Source organism: Agrilus planipennis, unplaced genomic scaffold (assembly GCF_000699045.2).
Source record: "Agrilus planipennis isolate EAB-ADULT unplaced genomic scaffold, Apla_2.0 scaffold124, whole genome shotgun sequence".
Lineage (NCBI taxonomy): Eukaryota > Metazoa > Arthropoda > Insecta > Coleoptera > Buprestidae > Agrilus > Agrilus planipennis.
In genome coordinates, this window is record NW_020438950.1 from 248,160 (window position 1) to 261,167 (window position 13,008).

At 33.6% G+C, this 13,008-nt stretch overlaps 3 protein-coding genes across 3 annotated transcripts in view; 2 read left to right on the forward strand and 1 right to left on the reverse strand.

The window, feature by feature from the left end:
- The window catches only part of LOC108735004 (bifunctional heparan sulfate N-deacetylase/N-sulfotransferase), a 55,616-nt gene that overhangs the window by 11,362 nt on the left and 31,246 nt on the right, over nt 1-13,008 (reverse strand). The window lies entirely within an intron of this gene.
- LOC112904559 (pupal cuticle protein Edg-84A-like) lies at nt 1,011-1,560 on the forward strand (the record flags this gene model as incomplete). The annotated part of the gene is given in 2 exon segments (XM_025974798.1): nt 1,011-1,160; nt 1,423-1,560. Coding segments are annotated over 2 exon segments (288 nt in total), but the record flags the coding sequence as incomplete, so codon positions are not given.
- LOC108734994 (cuticle protein 21-like) lies at nt 2,749-3,537 on the forward strand (the record flags this gene model as incomplete). The annotated part of the gene is made up of 2 exons (XM_018466774.1): nt 2,749-2,898; nt 3,205-3,537. Coding segments are annotated over 2 exons (345 nt in total), but the record flags the coding sequence as incomplete, so codon positions are not given.

The following is a 13,008-nucleotide window of genomic DNA, read 5'->3' on the forward strand; positions in this document are numbered from 1 at the left end:
AAAAAAATAGGGGTCTGAGCGTCTTTCTTACTGGTTTGGTCAAAAATTTTCTTGATTTAACATTTCCTGACGTTGGGAAAATCAGCACATTCTCTGCCCATTTCCTTCTATTTGTTTTACGTATCTTTATTTATTTTCTCCAGAAGTTCTAACTCTTCAAATTTTATCCACTGTGCAATTAATGTTCATTATTGGAGGGCATAATTCTAAGTACTAAGTTATAGCTTTTTTGCAACTACTTATTTTTGAATGCACGAACTATCACTGATATGAACCTATCCGTAGGAAAAATTAAAACACAATTTACTTACAGTTTCAAAAGTAACTGTAAATTATAGAAAAGGTAACGTTAAAAGTGATTAGTAGCTATAACGACCACGTTTATAGCGTTGGTTCGCATACAGCAACGATGTTTTATACTTTTGGTTAGTTTTATAGGGATGATAAAACCTCAATATATGACGTCTTTTTTTGTAGTTACGAATACGTTTTTAACGACCTAAATTTGAATATAATATATTTTTAAATTCGGATATAACGACAGAGTTTCATTTTTTTCGTCTTTTATGAGGAACAGTAGAAGATGCATATTTTATTAATTGAATTAGTANTTCTTTGGTGGTTTTAGTTCTTGCATCAAAATTGTGAAAAAAAAACACTATAAATAACTACATAAAAGGTCATTTACAGAGGCTGTTCTATAAAACAATTTAAGATTACAAAGTTTTTTTTGACAAGTTGAGAATATCTATGTGCTGATGGGAGTTAAAATGCCAATAAGTTTGACGGGGGTTCAATGTAAAAAAGACCCATTTACTCGTTAGTAAACACATTATCTAAAATTAAATCATTCACTTTTGATTATTTAGCTAATAAGAAATTCATAAAACCTAAAATAGTTATACGTAATATGTATTTGATACTAAAAGATGCTGTACTCAACGTGCGTGTTAAATTCGTACTGTTTGGATCTTTTAATTTTTGCGCTTTTTATTACGTGATTTTTTTATTTTCAGGTATTTAGTATTCTTCTCGCCACGTGTTACGCAAATAACGAACCGGAAAGTTATTCTTTTTATCGATTTAGTGGACCAGTAAGTGGTAAAGTTCAGGAAATCCAAGTACCATCACAGTACAAAGGAGTAGCGGTAGACTATGTGGTACGTATTTCGAGATAAAATTGGACAGTTAATGAAAAAGGACCCCGCTGGATCCTGATGACGGAAAACGGCCCCCTGTCAAACTTTTTGAAACTTTGGATTCTGGTAGTTCTGCATCTAAAAGTACAACTTTAAAGGACGAGTTTTTACGACTTAGCGCCCCTCATTGAGACTTTTTATTTGTACGTTGAGAACTACCAGAATTCAATGTTTTAGAGAGTTTGACAGAGAGATCCTTTATTCTATAAAAAATCGTTTTCAGGCAAAACCCGATTACTCCTATAACTATGAAGTTCAAGATCCAGCGATAGGGAATCAACAAAAACGAAAAGAGTCACGAGATTGAAACGCGTTATTGACTTTGGTTTACTCTGATATTGATCAGGCAGTGAATAATTAAATAAAATTTCAGTAGACCGTTTTAGGATTAGGTATTTAATTTTAAATATTAATAAAATTGATGAAGATATAGAGACTACTTGAAAATATGGCACAAATATTTAGCTCNAGTAGGAAAAATTAAAACAAAATTTACTTACAGTTTCAAAAGTAACTGTAAATTATAGAAAAGGTAACGTTAAAAGTGATTAGTAGCTATAACGACCACGTTTATAGCGTTGGTTCGCATACAGTGACGATGTTTTATAGTTTTGGTTAGTTTTATAGGTATGATAAAACCTCAGTATATGACGCCTTTTTTTGTAGTTACGAATACGTTTTTAACGACCTAAATTTGACTATAATATATTTTTAAATTCGGACATAACGACAGAGTTTCATTTTTTTCGTCGTTTACGAGGAACAGTAGAAGATGCATATTTTATTAATTGAATTAGTAGAAGTAATATATTTGTTTTGTACGAATTTTAAAAAAATTATTATAAATTATTAAGCGTCATTTCAAAAGAATTTCAATTTAGTGTTATCGTGGAAAACACCATGGCCCTAGTGGTATAGCAGCGGTAAGCACGCGCCCGCCATAATTTCGCAGGCAATTTTGCAAAAACCATACACGAATCGATTCTTTCCGCAGAAAAAAAGACATTATGCAATTTATTTTATTTTATATATAAAATATTGCACTTGCATTCACATTCAGTAAGCAACTTGATATAAGTTTGTGCTGTATCTAATAATATAAGTGGGTGACAATGCAAACAATTTGTGTTGCTGTAAGTTTGGTTTAGATTTCTTTGGTGGTTTTAGTTCTTGCATCAAAATTGTGAAAAAAAAACACTATAAATAACTACATAAAAGGTCATTTACAGAGGCTGTTATATAAAACAATTTAAGATTACAAAGTTTTTTTTGACAAGTTGAGAATATCTATGTGCTGATGGGAGTTAAAATGCCAATAAGTTTGACGGGGGTTCAATGTAAAAAAGACCCATTTACTCGTTAGTAAACACATTATCTAAAATTAAATCATTCACTTTTGATTATTTAGCTAATAGGAAATTCATAAAACCTAAAATAGTTATACGTAATATGTATTTGATACTAAAAGATGCTGTACTCAACGTGCGTGTTAAATTCGTACTGTTTGGATCTTTTAATTTTTGCGCTTTTTATTACGTGATTTTTTTATTTTCAGGTATTTAGTATTCTTCTCGCCACGTGTTACGCAAATAACGAACCGGAAAGTTATTCTTTTTATCGATTTAGTGGACCAGTAAGTGGTAAAGTTCAGGAAATCCAAGTACCATCACAGTACAAAGGAGTAGCGGTAGACTATGTGGTACGTATTTCGAGATAAAATTGGACAGTTAATGAAAAAGGACCCCGCTGGATCCTGATGACGGAAAACGGCCCCCTGTCAAACTTTTTGAAACTTTGGATTCTGGTAATTCTGCGTCTGAAAGCATTCAATACGTATAATAGGTAGATTGTAGTCCTTACGAAAGGATACAACTTTAAAGGATGAGTTTTTACGACTTAGCGCCCCTCATTGAGACTTTTTATTTATACGTTGAGAACTACCAGAATTCAATGTTTTAGAGAGTTTGACAGAGAGATCCTTTATTCTATAAAAAATCATTTTCAGGCAAAACCCGATTACTCCTACAACTATGAAGTTCAAGATCCAGCGATAGGGAATCAACAAAAACGAAAAGAGTCACGAGATGGAGACGCTGTACAGGGCGAATATAGTTTCCTACAAGCCGATGGCGTAACTAGAGTTGTCCGATATGTTGCCGATCCTGTAAATGGTTTCAAAGCTACCGTTGAATATGTTTAATAACTCGTTAAAGACTTGTTAGATCTCAAAAATAGTACTGATTCTAATTTGTGATAATCACTCAAATCATACGTTTTCAATGTTCACAACGTTTTAAGCTTTTTACTTGTTTTAAAATTTAGTGAATCATAATGAAAATTACGATATTAACCGAAACGTTTTTATTTGCTCTCTATGAGGAGTTATAATTACCGTTATTTACTTTATGTAAACTTTACTTACTGTGTAGCTGTTGTAGAATTTTGTTGTTAGCTATTTCGTATTTTTAATTGATTTAAACGTTTATTTTTAGTTTTATAAAAGTGACAGAAATATATTTTAAGTTAATAAACCATGGTATTTAATTATAACGGTATACTATGACACCTATCATTATCATCACGAGGTCCTAAGAATATCATACTAAATATATAGAAAAGGAGACTGTAGCGTGAAAATAATAAAATAACCAAAAGGACTTACCCTAATAACCACAACAATTTGAAAACTGTGGACACGTCATTCATTCACATTTTGTGCATCTTCAACGTAAGACTAGTTCTTGATAACTCAAGATCAAGAACTTGTCTTGCGCTTCTTGTTCTCTAACTCCTCCTAACACCTCTCATTGCTATCCAACTTTTTGATTATTCTTTATTGAACTTTCAAAATTAATATAAACATCATCATCATCATAAGGTCGTCAGTCCTAAGACTGGTTGGACACGTACCTCCACTCTTTCCTATCCTGTGCTAATCTTCGGATTTCCGTAAAGCTAGAAAAAAACTTTTGGGTGTTTCATTCCCACCAGCCAGTAATGCTGGTGGGCGGGCAGTCCCTGCGGACTATGTCGGAAGGTAGGGCGGATGGCCCTCTTCAGCCTGCTTTCAGGAATCGTGGGAATGGGTGGGTGGTGGTTCGGGTGAGAAAGTTGAGACGGACGAAATGAAGACAGAAGAGAATGAAAGATTATCTGTGGAATATTACTGCCCAAGCATTTGCCTAAGTGATCCAAGGAAACCACAGAAAAACTTGGATCNAACATAGCAATGTTTTATTTTACAACATTTACAACTCGATAATTTGAAGCTTATTACGTCTATAGTTCAAAGAAAATTAAGTAATCAACTTTAAGAATTTGCCGACAATGTAAGTACACCACAAGTCAAAATCCTCCATAAGTCGAAAACTGTACATTTCGTATTTTTTGATGTCTCCCTTGATGCTCGAGTTATAGAGGTTCTATTGCATAAGGTTAAATAATTGAGAGTAATATAATTCCTTGATTATTCATGATCTTGTAACAATTATCCGCTAAGTAACGATTATTTCGATAATTCGTTTTGTTGTGCTTGTTACGCAAACAAAATTCTATTGTGGTAAAGGGAAGTAATATATGTAGTAAGTATACGATGGCATCGTAATGACAGCAGTAGATGCATTTCGTTCGTTAAAACTGGGCCACTGAGCACGCCAGGAAGTTAAACGAATGGTCTGCACGAAACCAGGAAGAAACAATAAATTTTTTTCATATGCAAAACAGCGTGGGCGAGTAAAGTGATTGAAAAGATTACGCATCCCGTTTAAAATACATAACTCGCTTTACTATTACGATACGTTTGTTTCGTCCAAGTCGGCTGTTCCATTTATTGTTTCTTTTTTCCTCTAAGTGGTCGCGATTTTGTTTTTTTCGGAAGTAAGCATTTATTAATTTGTTTTTAGTTATTTCTATTATATTTAAATACGAATAACAACTTTTATAAAATAAAATACGTACAGTACGTAAGCAATGTATACAATGTATTGACCGATTTAGCCTTAAAACGAAGTGTAAGGTGGTTCGCACTGATCTAAATAAATAAAAATAAATTGGATTCCTAAATTCCTATTTTGGTAGTGCGGAAACTACTGACATTCCATTTATCTACGCAAATGCAAGACGGCGAATATGCCTATTAGAAGAAACCCAAAAACTGTATTAGATTCAAGCATCCATCCATGTGGCTAACGGGCTATGACGTTCGTTAATCTTTTACGATCTGGACGCGTTTGTTACGTTAATATATTTTATGTAAGCTATATTAGTTTGCCTGCAAAATCGACGCATTAATACTTTCTCTTCTGAATATTCGCAAGAGTCACTTCAATACAAACATAGTACACACACATACGTTACTGTATATATATGCACACTCCTGTCTTGCGATCGCCGACTGTTATCTAACAAATGGTGACCAGAGAAGGCACACATCGCGAAATTGTAACTGGACCATTAGGTTAGTGTTTATGTCGCAGCAAGTGCAATAACGAAAAAAGTGACTCAACGCTTATTTTAAACGCGTAAAACACGTAACACGAATTCTCGCTTATTTTGGGAAAGTAAAGCTCTCATTCTGTTACAAATGAGTAAAACTTTGTTACAGATGGAAGGCTAATTAAAACACGAGAGCAATATTAACGCTTTGCATTTAAGACGAACTTGGAACTTCTGAAACTTTAACTTCTATAACTCGAAATCTTTTTTAATTCGAATATTCTTCTTATATTTAACTAATAATAGCATTTCACCATATCATTATACGAGGGTGGATTGATAAGTTTCCGGCCTGACCAAGAAAAACAAGGTTTTTAAAAATTTTTTTTTTTATTTCTCAACATAATCTCCTCCAAGGCTGATACATTTCTCATAGCGGTGTTCCAGTCTATTAATGCCATCTCTATAGACTGATTCGTCAAGCTCCTCAAAATAACCATTTACAGCTTCGATTACTTCTTCATTGTCCGCAAATCTCTTACCGCCAAGCCATTTTTTGAGATTAGGGAACAGAAAATAGTCACTCGGGGCTAGGTCTGGAGAGTAAGGAGGGTGCGGCATCAATTCAAACTTTAGATCGTTGATTTTAGCCGTCGCAACGATTGACGTGTGCGCTGGTGCGTTATCGTGATGAAACAAGATTTTTTTCTTCGCCAGATGAGGTCGTTTAATTTTCACCTCGTGGCTCAAACGTTGCAATAAGTCTGCGTAGTATTGACCAGTGATAGTATTACCCTTTGCAAGGTAATCAATGTATATAATACCTCTTGCATCCCAAAAAACAGTAGCCATAACCTTGTTCGCCGAAAAAATTGTTTTTGCCTTCTTTGGAGTTGGTTCCCCTGGTCCAATCCACTGTTTAGACTGTTCTTTGGTTTCAGGAGTGTAGTGGTGGACCCACGTTTCGTCAACGGTTACGAATCGACGCAAAAATTCGCTTGGATTACGCTTATACAATGACAAATTTGCGGTAGAAATGTTTTTTCGAATCAATTTTTGGTCGACTGTTAGCAAACGCGGCACCCATCTTGCACAGAGCTTTTCCATATGCAAATGTTGGTGCAAAATATGTTGCACACGTTCATATGACATCTTACAGGTCTCAGCTATCTCACGCACTTTCAATCTGCGGTCTCCCAGCACTATTTGATGAATTTTTTCGATCATATCTGGAGTTGTGACCTCAACGGGGCGTCCTGAGCGAGGCCCATCAGAGGTGCTCACACGACCCTTTTTAAACTCGGAAACCCACTGCTTAACGGTTGAATATGACGGGGAGGATGTCCCCAGTGTTGAGTCCATCTCTTTTTTAATTTCCTTCGGCGTTAACCCCTTCAAATAAAAGTATTTGATGACAGCACGATTTTCCTGCTTTTCCATTTTTACGAAAACCACAGAGGCGTCTTGTTCAGCGTGCTGTCAAACCTACACTAGCAAGGAGATCGGGCTGAAACTATAGCTACAAGCTATCCAAGGATGGTACTATAGAATGTCACCTCAAGGTAGGCCTAGTGGCGTCATCTCTTGGTTAGGCCGGAAACTTATCAATCCACCCTCGTACATATACACTCAAATACTTGTCATTTAGTATCTCACTAATTAGCAGTTTTCTACTGTTTCTTTTGTACTACACGCTCATCGACGGAAAAATGAATAAAGAAATATTAAACTCCAAACGCCCTAATACTAAAAAAAAAAAAAAAACAAAACACAAATTATAATTTATAATGGTATTAGGTGTATGTATCTAGGAAGTTTTTCAACTAAATCAAGTACCTACCTAAACTCGTTCAAAATTTTACTAACAGCTTTTTTCCTTTAAAACAAGTAATTCTCTAACTAAATTCATAAAAGAACGGCAGAGGTTACTCTAAAAATTTTAACATGTTATTCAATATAATTTGATGTCTAGGAATTTTGTTCAAGTTTTATGTGATTGTAGGACTCAAATTTTAGGAGTGTGTGAACAGAATTAATTTTTGTTTTTTAATAATTTATTTTTTTTTATAATTTAGACATTCATGACGGTCCGCACTGAATAATTGATCTTTCGCATTCCAGTCGGTATTATTTCGTAAGTTTCGAGAGGTTTGCGTTCTTTAAGAAACTGAAACTCTAATCAATCAATTTTCTATACCTTATCTAGCCTAACAAGACTACCAATTATATACCGTGAATGAAATCAAAATCAGGCATCTTATGAAATGCCTGTTCTGGTAATCAATAAAGAACCCAGGCATGCATTTCATAAAGAGCCCGGTTATGAATTTGGGCCACAATTAGTTCTACAGCAAGTAATGAAGAATCCGATGTAGTATCTAGCTTAGAACCCAATTCGACACCCAGTTGTGTTTTCTGATTTAGACCTGGAGAGAGTGACAAGAGTTCAAGAATGATTTTCAAACTTATGCCTTCAGGGTAGATAGTGAAAGTTATATCAGAGACAAGTAAAACAAGCGGAAGCGGGTAGTCGCCGAGGTGTCATTTTTGTGAAATTTGAAATAAAATATAATCGCATAAAAGAAAATGAAGTTAGGCTTCGGAATGTTGGTGAAAATTTTCAGCTTGGTTTCGTGATTTTCTCATGAATGAAATAATAGGGTCTCTTGCAAAAAGTATTACATTCTAGCCCTGATGAGTGAAGCTGCACGCCCTTGATCACAAATCCGAACAAAACTTGCATGAGAATTATGTACTAATTATGTGACGAAGAATAACTTGTATGTTACAAATAACGAACTTTTTAAAAAATTTCAAAAAAACTACAGGAGCGTATTGGAAATTCCTACATGACACATATTGAAATCGTTCCATAAACAAAAAATTTATTGCAAAAATGATGATTTTTCTTTAATATCACGAAAAACATTCCTTTTGCAAAAATTTAAATTTCGGTGTTTAACACAAATTCAGATTAAAATCGAAATTGGATCTAACGATAAAGGTGAAAATTATATGTACGTTTGACTGTACCATGACAAGTGTTATCATCAACTATCATAATTAATATTATAAATAGGTACTACATATTTAAAAATTTGTTTGCAGTATAAATACTAAACAAGGCATAAGAATTTCTTGTGACCTGTGCTGATAATATAGTTAATAATGTTAGTTAAATGCATTAAGAAATGAAAATGAAATGATGTAGTTATCTTTTCTAATATCTACACATTTCGTTATGCTACGGTGATTTTACAAAACACATGGAAATGATTTTGATTTTATTACGTATAATGACTAAAAACTGCGTAGTAAACTATGTAAGACGCTCATTATTTTCTCTTATTTAATGGAAAATGATTTAACATCATCAGTATGACGGAATAATCTCAGTAAGCAGACAGCTCCCATAATAATCGGGACCACTTGAATTCCACCACAAATAAAAACGAATAACTAAAAAAAATATGTATCTAGTTGCTTTACATTAATTATACCTCGTTAACTAAAATTTTATTAAAACCCAAATCCCACAACTTCAAAATAAAACCAAAAGTTTCGTACCTCCCAGTGTTCTTTAAAACCCATCATTTTTTTTAAGTGGTCCTTGATTGAATCTAAATTGTCATGCATGTAGGTAGTCATTACTTTTGATGTTAATAATACTGAAACGTTTTTGAATAATATTAGAACATGTAGTTAGGTCTCTACCAGCTACTTTCGTTAATAATAAAATGTAACCGATTTTGGAATTTATTTATCTAATCGTTCCTCAATGCATATTAAACAATAGGAATATTTTCTTTAGGATTGATTAGTTTGAATTAAAAATTCATTAGAATGATATCTCTTTATTTTTCGATCGATATAATTCCAATGACTTTTTAATTTGAACTAATAAATCCCGATCCTATTGGATGAAAAATCAAAATTGGTTTGATGCAATGATTTTGATTCTTTAATTATTCTGAAATTCTTAAACATAAAATATAAGTAATCAGTTGCAAAAATGTTCAATAATCTTTTAAATCAGAGCCTATCTATGTGTCTGAAGATAACACTTGAGGTGTCGAAACGCGTTTTAGATTGTTAAATATTTTTATGTGGAATTTGATTTTTGTATTGTACAGTAGAATCTCTTTAAGTCGAATCTCGATAAGTCGAAAGCCTCCAAAAACACCAAAAAATTTTTTGTTCCCTTCCTTTCAAGCCCCCAAACCTCCATTACTCGAAATCTCAACCTCCTATTAGTCGAAATAATCAGTGAGTCCCTGCAACCTAGTTTTGTACATATCTTCTCGCTATAACTTGGAAAAAAAAGTACAACGTGTAATTATACAACACGCTACTGAAGTGAAACTTCTTCAAACACACAAACATACCGAGATAGTGGTTAAGGAATTGGTTCAATGGTATTATTTGTACACTATACATGCCGGAGTTGCCTGTAACGAACGTTGCATTGAAGCGCGCTTACGGCTCAAGCGATCCCCACTACGAACCCGACTACGTGGCCGAGTAGAGGGGGGGACATCCGTTGCATGATTTCGTTGCATAGCAACTCGCATGAAACGAACTTACCCCACCGTGCATAAAGAAGTTTCACTTCAAAAATTAAACTGGACCTCTGTATCTCGAACATAGCAATGTTTTATTTTACAACATTTACAACTCGATAATTTGAAGCTTATTACGTCTATAGTTCGAAGAAAATTAAGTAATCAACTTTAAGAATTTGCCGACAATGTAAGTACACCACAAGTCAAAATCCTCCATAAGTCGAAAACTGTACATTTCGTATTTTTTGATGTCTCCCTTGATGCTCGAGTTATAGAGGTTCTATTGCATAAGGTTAAATAATTGAGAGTAATATAATTCCTTGATTATTCATGATCTTGTAACAATTATCCGCTAAGTAACGATTATTTCGATAATTCGTTTTGTTGTGCTTGTTACGCAAACAAAATTCTATTGTGGTAAAGGGAAGTAATATATGTAGTAAGTATACGATGGCATCGTAATGACAGCAGTAGATGCATTTCGTTCGTTAAAACTGGGCCACTGAGCACGCCAGGAAGTTAAACGAATGGTCTGCACGAAACCAGGAAGAAACAATAAATTTTTTTCATATGCAAAACAGCGTGGGCGAGTAAAGTGATTGAAAAGATTACGCATCCCGTTTAAAATACATAACTCGCTTTACTATTACGATACGTTTGTTTCGTCCAAGTCGGCTGTTCCATTTCTAAATGATAAGCACGATGGCACACCTGCATTCATTCCCCTTCACTTGGAGAGTGTTGTCCTCTATGTATATCGAAATTGATAGCAGAAAAAGACTGAAAATAAACCAGTACAACACCAACTTGTGGCGAATTAAAACAGTCGAGGAAGCTCAACTAGAACATTAGATTTATACAAAGAAAGGCAATTTGGTTAGACAAGAAAAGGATGGGATTCCCTTGTACCGTAGAACTTGAAATACTACACAAGGAAATACTAAGAAATTGTGTCAGAATTAATCCAGAAAGTAGAGTACTTCAAAGTCACATATTTTGACAATTTTTGATAGTTTTGAGGGTGTTTAAATGCTTTTTTATTAAGTCAAATCCAAATCGGCAGAGATTTTCAGTCCTTGTAACTTCATCATAAGAGAAAAAGCTAGTGAAAACTACAAATTAGCATATGTAGGGAAAATAGGTGGGTCATTCAAAAATAGAATTAAAGAACACAAAAACGGTTTCAACATAAAAGCATTAGATCAACTTAATCAGAACAATTGATTAAATGTAATTGATATCTATCTAGTTCCTCGCTTCTGTAGCCATAATTTGCAATTTTAAAGAAAATTAAATTCAGGGCGTCGGTAGGTAAATTCTGGGGAACAAAACGATGGCCTGATGTTGTTACGTATACTAATTCTCAAATATTCGCCAATATTCTTGATTTCATCAGGAGATCACTACGAATATATAAATGAGAATTTTGAGAATCACAATCTTTGTTAAAATTTACTTACATGTAAATTAAATTTTTAATGGGAAAATTAATGTATATGTAAGTTATTATACTTAAACTATCATGCCAATAATCACACTAAATTTTCAAAATATAAGCAACTAGAAGGTTAACCATAAATGATGGGAAAGAGAAAAATTTAGGTTGTAACCATGGATCTAAATTAAAAACAATGAGTGGACCCGAAGGGCGATATAGCTTATTATTGTATAGATAGCAAATGGCAGTAAATTGTGCTCAGGTTTTCGTGGTCACATCTTGTGTTCGTACAGTTATTAGTTGTGTATATATGCGCCATTTCCAAAAAAAGAAGACTTTTCGGATGGTGCGGCAAGTTTAGAGAATCGATACGTTCTCGATAGTTGTAGTATGACCTGTTCTATGTAAGTGTGATGCAAGTGCACTATTACTGGATTCTGAACGACTATCATTTAGATGTTGCTTAGTGATTTAGCAGATACTGAAAAGTTTGTCCGATTTTTGTCACAATCCCTACAATCGACTTTGCATATTAGATGACGTAACATTTCCAGGGGATCTTTGTCTTTCGTTTCTTGAAAAATTTGTTTGTTAAGGACCACACTGTAGCAAGTGATGTTTCGTCTCTTCGAAAAGTTTAATGCGAGAGACCTTCGATGTATGGTAAGGAGCGATATTTCATAATGGTTTCATGAGGTTATTCTTGGTGTGAATTAATAATGTTAGTTGGAGGCCCATTGTTTTGTGTATTATTGGAATTTAAAATTTGATCAATTAATAAGAATTGTCTAATAAAATTGTTGTAAGTATAGCTATGTTTTTTTCTAATAATGAAGTGTGTGTTTTAACCCTTTGATGATGTTTATTTTGTGTTTGTCGGAATGGAAGTTAAGAATGTTGGCGAAAATTCGAGAGCTTAATAAATGTAAGAACATCAGCCCATCGTTTTTTTCACAAGAATTTACCTACCGACAGCCCAATTTAATTCTTTAATTCAACTAGTACGGTGGTTACTAAGATTAACTTTATTTGCAATTTTATATTTGCATTTGTTTTCTAATTTTTTTTTTACATGAAAAAGCCGATGTATTGGGAAATGATTAAAATGGAATTAATAAATAACATGTAATTAAAATTTGGATTTCATTTGTTACTATTGAAATCCAAATTGCTACCACCTTAAAATAATAGAGCTGATCGTGGGTGAAAAAGAACTATGTACCTAGGTACAATAAAACATTTCAGATAATAAATATCCTCTATCACTGTGTATATTTTGTACTACTGTTAAAGAGACGGTGCAGTTATTGAAGGTAATCAGTTATAATGAATATTTTTATTTTATTCGTTTAAAATTGTACTAGTAGTTAAAGAA